Genomic DNA, 8,566 nt, shown 5'->3' on the forward strand with positions numbered 1-8,566 from the left:
AATGACGGCCTAGGAACAGTGGGTTAACTGTCTGTTCAGGGGCAGAATGACAGATTTGTACCTTGCCAGCTCGGGGATATGAACTTGCAACCTTCCAACGCTCTAATCACTAGGCTACCCTGCCGCAGCAAAGGGAGGACCAATTCCATATTAATGCCCATGATTTTGGAATTAGATGTTCAACAAGCAGGTGTCCACATACTTTTGGTCATGTAGTATATCTTCCAATGCGTTGTGCTCATACGGCTTAGTGGTTGCGCTCAGACTATTTTGTCCTGACACCCGCACTGTAGCAAAACACATGACGTCATCAGCAATGCGCTTGTGGTCGTTGATGAGTCGAACAAGCTGGTTAATTGCAATGTGTTGGGACAATTTTCCTTGCTTTATTTAACCAAGCAGCCAAACACATTGCGGAAAAGTTGTTGATAATGGATTACTGCAAAGACCGTCTTAAAGCAGACTGTGAGATGTTGCTGAGTAGATTTCAGCAGACAGAATCGGTGCGATACGAGCTATTCTTGACCATATGGAAAGAGATGAAGTTCCAAAGTATTTTCTAGTGAGATTCTCTTTTTTTGTTAGACTAAAATCTACTGCTCCGTCACCTGTAAAATATAGTATATCGTCTGTCTCGGTGAATTTCATTAGCATCACGTGTTTCAACCCAGAGTGCTGCGATGAGTGTAACGTTGTCATGTAAACGGTTCCATATTTGCGTCTCTCTTGTGTCTTTTACAGTGGAAAAATGGAAAACAATCTAAAGAGGCTATTCACTCGTGAAGTCCTGGCTACAGCGTACACATACTTTCTGCCACCTTACACCTTTCAGATTAGAGTTGGGGCCTTGTACCTGCTCTATGGGCTATACCACTGCCAACTGTCCACACCAAAGGAAAAGGTTAGATACTCTGGTTTCACTGAAATACAGATTGCACCACCCACTATATAGCAGAACTACCATTGAATGTTTGAGATACAATTAAAGTCAGTCTTGGATCACATATTCATACACAAACGCATTCAATTAATCTGTATACACTTGCATTTGTGTTCATTCATTATTCACATATAATGCAGGCTTTTTAACATAAGCTGTTATTTGTCTCTTGTCTACAGACAAGGCTAGCCCTGAAGGACTGGGAGGAAGTGAATAAGTTCCAGCAGGATGCAGTTAGTGCCCAGCACTTTGATGTGGTCTACATCATCAGACAGCTCATCTCACAAAAAGCCTTCTACTTCACTGTCATGCCAACGCCAGTAAGATCTCAAGTCTTCTTTAGCTTGCTGTCCACATCAACAAATGGATAGACCCTGTAGAGTTAATACAGAATCATCCTTAGTTGAATGATTGCACATGAGTAAAGGGTTAGATGTGTTTGAAATACTAACAAATGTTTGTGCTACAGCCTCAACAACATTGTTTTATATGAAGGCCGTGAGGAACATTTATTGTTGATTTATTTGAATCCATCTACAATCCATCTACATGATTCAGCTGATTTTCAATGTGAAGAAGAGCAACAAGAACTCAATAACCGTGTGTGAGGATTTCCTTGAGCGAGCGGCCCGGCCACAGGAGCTGGTCAGCATGGACATGCTTGAGGTGAGCTAGTAGAATGGCCATGTACTCCTACACACGCACACAAGCAGCAGGTTGGAATGGTAGACAAGTGCCTGAAGGATACTTTTGTCTTTACTTTCTCAGAGATTATAAACCGGGGTACGTGTAGTTTAAGAGGCATTACTAGTGTCGATGCTGTACTAGGGCCTACATGTTACTGTGTGTATTCTATGGATGAACACAGGAGCTGGCGAACGTACATGAGCACTATGAGCAGGTGAAGGCATCAATTTCAGCCAAGCCAGGCCAGCCAGACCCATCCATCAATCTGATCCACAAGAACTTGGTGCCACGGCTACACAATACTGTCGTGGGATTCTACAACTGGCAGAAGGCTCAGGTTAGAGATCTGTTCATTGTGTGTGTGTGTGTGGGAGAGAGAGAGAGGGAAAGTGTGTGATACACCTACCGTTATGCTAAGATTGTGTGCTTTATGTTAAATTATGTTTAGGGTTCGGAAGATAGAGTAGATGGAGATAGCGGCGAGGGAACTTCAAATAAGCAAGAGGTGAGTTTTAATATACCAAAATAAACAACTATCAGAAGATTTCTTTGTTCAAAATTCACCCCTATGTTGAATTAAGACTGCTTATTATTTGTGTCGTGTCCACAGATTTTCTCCACTGCCCTCAATACATATGTCTTGCAGTAATGACTTTGGCCCTGTGGTCAACATGTCTTCTCTTTTATTCTCTTCCCAGAGTTCCCAGCGAGCTCAGCTTCTTGCATCCATCAAGTCTAAATCATATGGTCAGATAGTGGAGGTTTGTAAAGTTTTTCTTATGTTCAAACTTTTACACGCTTTATTTGAAGTGCATCTTATGAAAGCGTCATAAAGGCTTCATATAGGCTTCATAAACACTACATAAATGCTTCACAAATCATCTATAACCGTATATCATGCTCTATAAAGATTCATAAGATGGCATAACCATCCATTTATTTGTTCACATTTATTAATCCTTTATAGAGCATATACATTTATAGATGATTAGTGACCCATTTATGTAGTGCTTATGAAGCCTATATGAATGCTTTATGAAGCCTTAATAAGATGCACTTCAAATAAAGTGGGACCCAGTTTTTGTCTCATCTCAAGTTAATTGGTTCCGGTTAATTATAATCTCTGTAATGACTGGAATGGTGGTGACGTTTCTCTCCAAAGGCCTCCAAGGCCCGGCGACACCGGCAGGTTGAGAGGGATGAGGTGGTGCTTGCTAAGGAGACGTCGCACCATAAGAGACACAAGTCACTCAAACAAAGGACCAGTCATCTGACCCAAGGCAAGTCCCTATGTACCCCCCTGCCAGTAGGCCTGTTCCTCACATCACCTTAAAATGGCCCTGATCAACTGACAGTCTGTGTGTCCAACTAACAATCTGTATGTCCAATAGGCGCTGCAAGGGAAGAAGCTCTGAAAACCACCAGCCTGTGGTGCATGAGTCAACTTGAAGCTCAAGGTATGTAAGGGCTGTGGCACACGGGGTGAAGGACTCATTCAAGGACTTTTCTTTATTTGTACCATTTTCTACATTGTAGAATAATAGTGAAGACATCAAAACTATGAAATAACACATATGGAATAATGTAGTAACCAAAAAAGTGTTCAACAAATCAAAATATATTTGAGATTCTTCAAAGTAGCCACCCTTTGCATTGATGACAGCTTTGCACACTCTTGGCATTCTCTCAATCAGCTTCACTTAGAATGCTTTTCCAACAGTCTTGAAGAAGTTCCCACATATGCTGAGCACTTGTTGGCTGCTTTTCCTTCACTCTGTGGTCAGACTCATCCCAAACCATCTCAATTGGGTAGAAGTCGGGTGATTGTGGAGGCCAGGTCATCTGATGCAGCACTACTTCTTGGTCAAATAGCGCTTCCACAGCCTAGAGGTGTGTGTTGGGTCATTGTCCTGTTGAAAAATAAATGATTGTCCCACTAAGCCCAAACCAGATGGGATGGTGTATCGCTGCAGAATGCTATGGTAGCCATGCTGGTTAAGTGTGCCTTAAATTCTAAATAAATCACAGACAGGGTCACTAGCAAAGCACCATAACACCACCTCCATGCTTTACGGTGGGAAATACACATGTGTAGATCATCCGTTCACCGACACCGCGTCTTACAAAGACACCGCAGTTGGAACCAAACATCTCCAATTTGGACTCCAGACCAAAGGACACATTTCCACCAGTCTAATGTCCATTGCTCATGTTTCTTGGCCCAAGCAAGTCTCTTCCTATTGGTGTCCATTAGAAGTGGTTTCTTTGCAGCAATTCGACCACGAAGGCCTGATTCACAGTCTCCTGTGAACAGTTGATGTTGAGATGTCTGCTACTTGAACTCTGTGAAGCATTTACAGTGGGGAGAACAAGTATTTGATACACTGCTGATTTTGCAGGTTTTCCTACTTACAAAGCATGTATAGGTCTGTAATTTATCACAGGTACACTTCAACTGTGAGAGATGGAATCTAAACCAAAAATCCAGAAAATCATATTGTATGAATAAGTCATTAATTAGCATTTTATTGCATGACATAAGTATTTGATACATCCGAAAAGCAGAACTTTATATTTGGTACAGAAACCTTTGTTTGCAATTACAGAGATCATACGTTTCCTGTAGTTCTTGACCAGGTTTGCACACACTGCAGCAGGGATTTTGGCCCACTCCTCCATACAGACCTTCTCCAGATGCTTCAGGTTTCGGGGCTGTCGCTGGGCAATACGGACTTTCAGCTCCCTCCAAAGATGTTCTATTGGGTTCAGGTCTGGAGACTGGCTAGGCCACTCCAGGAACTTGAGATGCTTCTTACGGAGCCACTCCTTAGTTGCCCTGGCTGTGTTTTTCGGGTCGTTGTCATGCTGGAAGACCCAGCCATGACCCATCTTCAATGCTCTTACTGAGGGAAGGAGGTTGTTGGCCAAGATCTCGCGATACATGGCCCCATCCATCCTCCCCTCAATATGGTGCAGTCGTCCTGTCACCTTTGCAGAAAAGCTTCCCCAAAGAATGATGTTTCCACCTCCATGCTTCACGGTTGGGATGGTGTTCTTGGGGTTGTACTCATCCTTCTTCCTCCAAACACGGCGAGTGGAGTTTAGACCAAAAAGCTCTATTTGTGGTCTAATCAGACCACATGACCAATTCTCCCATTCCTCCTCTGGATCATCCAGATGGTCAACGGCAAACTTCAGACAGGCCTGGACATGCGCTGGCTTGAGCAGGGGGACCTTTCGTGCGCTGCAGGATTTTAATCCATGACGGCATAGTGTGTTACTAATGGTTTTCTTTGAGACTGTGGTCCCAGCTCTCTTCAGGTCATTGACCAGGTCCTGCCGTGTAGTTCTGGGCTGATCCCTCACCTTCCTCATGATCATTGATGCCCAACAAGGTGAGATCTTGCATGGAGCCCCAGACCGAGGGTGATTGACCGTCATCTTGAACCTCTTCCATTTTCTAATAATTGCGCCAACAGTTGTTGCCTTCTCACCAAGCTGCTTGCCTATTGTCCTGTAGCCCATCCCAGTCTTGTGCAGGTCTACAATTCTATCCCTGATGTCCTTACACAGCTCTCTGGTCTTGGCCATTGTTGAGAGGTTGGAGTCTGTTTGATTGAGTGTGTGGACAGGTGTCTTTTATACAGGTAACGAGTTCAAACAGGTGCAGTTAATACAAGTAATGAGTGGAGAACAGGAGGGCTTCTTAAAGAAAAACTAACAGGTCCGTGAGAGCTGAAATTCTTACTGGTTGGTAGGTGATCAAATACTTATGTCATGCAATAAAATGCAAATTAATTACTTAAAAATCATACAAAAGTGATTTTCTGGATTTTTGTTTTAGATTCCGTCTCTCACATTTGAGGTGTACCTATGATAAAAATGACAGACTTCTACATGCTTTGTAAGTAGGAAACACTGCAGATTTTGCAGGTTATCAAATACTTGTTCTCCCCACTGTATTTGGGCTGCAATTTCTGAGGCTTGTAACTCTAATGAACGTATCCTCTGCAGCAGAGGTAACTCTAGGTCTTCCATTCCTGTGGTGGTCCTCATGAGAGCCAGTTTCATAGCGCTTGATGGCTTTTGCGACTGTAGTTGAAGAAACTTTCAAAGTTCTTGAAATGTTCTGTATTGACTGACATTCATGTCTTAAAGTAATGATGGACTGTCATTTCTCTTTGCTTATTTGAGCTGTTCTTGCCATAATATGGACTTGGTATTTTACCAAATAGGGTTATCTTCTGTATACCACCCCTAACTTGTTATTTAATAGCACAATTGTTTGAGCCAGTCAGCACAACTGATTGGCTCAAACACATTAAGAAGGAAAGAAATTCCACAAATTAACTTTTAAGAAGGCACACCTGTTAATTGAAATGCATTCCAGGTGACTACCTCATGAACCTGGTTGAGATAATTCCAAGAGTGCAAAGCTTTCATCAAGGCAAAGGGTGGCTATTTGAAGAATCTCAAATATAAAATCTATTTGGATTTGTTTAACCTTTTTTTTCATGATTCCATATGTGTTATTTAATAGTTTTGATGTCTTCACTATTATTATACAATGTAGAAAATAGTAAAAATAAAGAAAACCCTTGAATGATTAGGTGTTCTAAAACTTTTGACCGGTAGTGTAGGTTCCGATACGATATGTATTGAAATTCGATGTTCAAAACATATTGGTCACTTGTCTGCTGCAGAGGGACAAGAGACCCATGAGAAAACGAGTTTGATCAGTCATGGAAATAGGTGCTGAAAACAAATTGGCTCCCTATTTAAATATAACATGGAGAACAGGCTATGAAGGAAAAATACTGGAGTTTTGGTGCAGGTACAGCCAACTAGTGCAAAAATAATATTGTGATATTGTCAAAACGATATATTGTGAAAAAATAATGAAGTTCGGAATATTTTATTTATTATTTAAATGTAACCTTTATTTAACTAGGCAAGTCAGTTAAAAACAAATTCTTGTTTACAATGACTGCCTACCGGGGAACAGTGGGTTAACTGCCTTGTTCAGGGGCAGGATGACAGATTTTTACCTTGTCAGCTCAGGTACTCAATCCAGCAATTCCCGATTACTGGCCCAACGCCCAATTACTGCTGCCCCAGGAATAGAAGTGTAATGCTATGAATTTTGCTCTCTGCTTGTCCCATTTTTAGAAACAACGAAAAAGAAAAAGAAAAGGAAATTCAAATGGTGACATCACGAAAGAGGAAAAAGTTTTGCCCGACGAGTTGGGTTGGTTTAGAGTCAGTCAGACATCAATCCCTGTGTACAACCACCATCATCATATTTGGTACAACTGATTTTATCCAGCATACATCTGGTTTCACCATAGGTGTTGTTTAATCGCTCAAAATGCAATGCTTTTAAAGTCTGGCACATAAGGAAGTTAGTCTCTAGGTGTTACCCTTCATTTATGAAGGCTTCGAAGACATGCAAAGATTTTGTTCATGTCGCAGTAAAACATTTTAATTGTATTGTGCTGGTTTCAGTCAATGATATGGATAATTTGTTTCCATCACTGACAATTTTATTAACTACTTGATTCTTGAAAATGTTGAGCAAAAAGTTAAATTACGTCAAAAACCAAGTTCCCTTTCAATTGCCTATGATGTTTTTGATGCTGTTGTTGGAACATCAAATGTTATTACTGTTATGGAGTTATGAGTTCGGAGAACATAATGTTGTCACATATGTATGTCTCTTTATCAAAATGTATTGTTCATGTGCCGAATACAACAGGTGTGGACTTTACAGTGAAATGCTTACTCACAAGCCCATTCCCAACATTGCAGTTAAAAAGTAAGACAAATATTTGAAATAAGGAAATAGTAACACAATAAGAAACAGTAACAAGGCTAGGTACAAGCAGTATGAGTTCTGAGATCTGTTTATATGACGTCACTTTAAAAAAATAAAAATGCATTTTTACAGAATGTTTGTGGTTTCTCCTTTTTATGCTGTCCTGGTTCCTGCATTCCAGTCTTTATTGTCTTGCCCACCATCTTACTTTGCGTTTTTGTATGTTTCCGTGTGCGCGGGTGTGTTTGTGTATCTTTGATTGAATGGGCATCCAGGCAATTTAGCTGGATGGCACTGGCTGTATGACCTCTGAGGTCCGTATGGACTGCTCTCCTCTCTGTTAGTGTGTTTGCACATGATTAACTTCTACTCATGGGTGACTCGTGTCAAGCGGCTGTGTGTGCGTGGTTTTTAGTACTATATTATGTCACAATGAGAATACGAACTACTAATCTAATCCCCAGATCAGATTTACACTTGTTTTATCAATCTCTGCATTACATGCTGATGCGTGTCACCACCACAATGCCTGACCTGGATAACCAATGTGCTACCAACCTCAGGGCAGCCTACCAAACACACTCACTACATGCTTATTTTTTTCAATAGCAATATTTATTTCAGATGAATTGAAAATAAAGTTTGACTAAAATTTGAAATTATGCAATTATTTCCATCAATTGGAGTTAACTGGGTTGTAGGATGCTGTAACATACTTGTCTTGCAGTAAATTGCTAACTGAAGATGGAGAACTAGTCTGGCATTGGAGGTGCAGAGGCGGGAGAAGAGGACAGGCAGCACACACCATGAGTATCAGCCAGTAACTGTGGGTTTTGTACACTTAAATAAAGAATTCGATCATTACTATAGTCACTTCCAGTCGCGGTAAGTAGTAGCCTATCGTTTTTGAATTATGGTGAATTGTTTCGAGTCATTTATTTATCCTGTAATCTATCTAGGTCACTCACTTGGCCAACGTGTCTTTAACAAGACCGACCTGGTCCAAGTACATCTGTGTCACGAAAGTGTTTCTTTAATTTGAAAGACAATAATTTGTGCTCTGTTGGTCAAAGCCAGGTAGGTGAACATAAGGTCACCCGTGAGAAGATGAGAGAGAGACGGGA

The 8,566-nt window shown here is 41.1% G+C and overlaps 1 protein-coding gene across 2 annotated transcripts; it reads left to right on the plus strand.

The window, feature by feature from the left end:
- The first annotated feature begins 281 nt into the window (after positions 1–281).
- Positions 282–7,576, plus strand: snapc1b (small nuclear RNA activating complex, polypeptide 1b). 2 transcript variants are annotated; one of them, XM_035743016.2, is made up of 10 exons: positions 282–562; positions 742–901; positions 1,120–1,260; positions 1,499–1,606; positions 1,809–1,964; positions 2,076–2,132; positions 2,326–2,388; positions 2,790–2,907; positions 3,019–3,084; positions 6,797–7,576. In XM_035743016.2, the coding sequence occupies exons 1-10, from the start codon at positions 432–434 to the stop codon at positions 6,835–6,837; spliced, it is 1,041 nt and encodes a 346-aa protein (XP_035598909.1). In that variant the 5' UTR covers positions 282–431; the 3' UTR covers positions 6,838–7,576. The 2 variants fall into 2 exon arrangements, with proteins under 2 accessions (XP_035598909.1, XP_035598910.1); XM_035743017.2 differs by having other exon boundaries at positions 300–503.
- Positions 7,577–8,566: the final 990 nt, after the last annotated feature.

Source organism: Oncorhynchus keta, chromosome 29 (genome assembly GCF_023373465.1).
Source record: "Oncorhynchus keta strain PuntledgeMale-10-30-2019 chromosome 29, Oket_V2, whole genome shotgun sequence".
Lineage (NCBI taxonomy): Eukaryota > Metazoa > Chordata > Actinopteri > Salmoniformes > Salmonidae > Oncorhynchus > Oncorhynchus keta.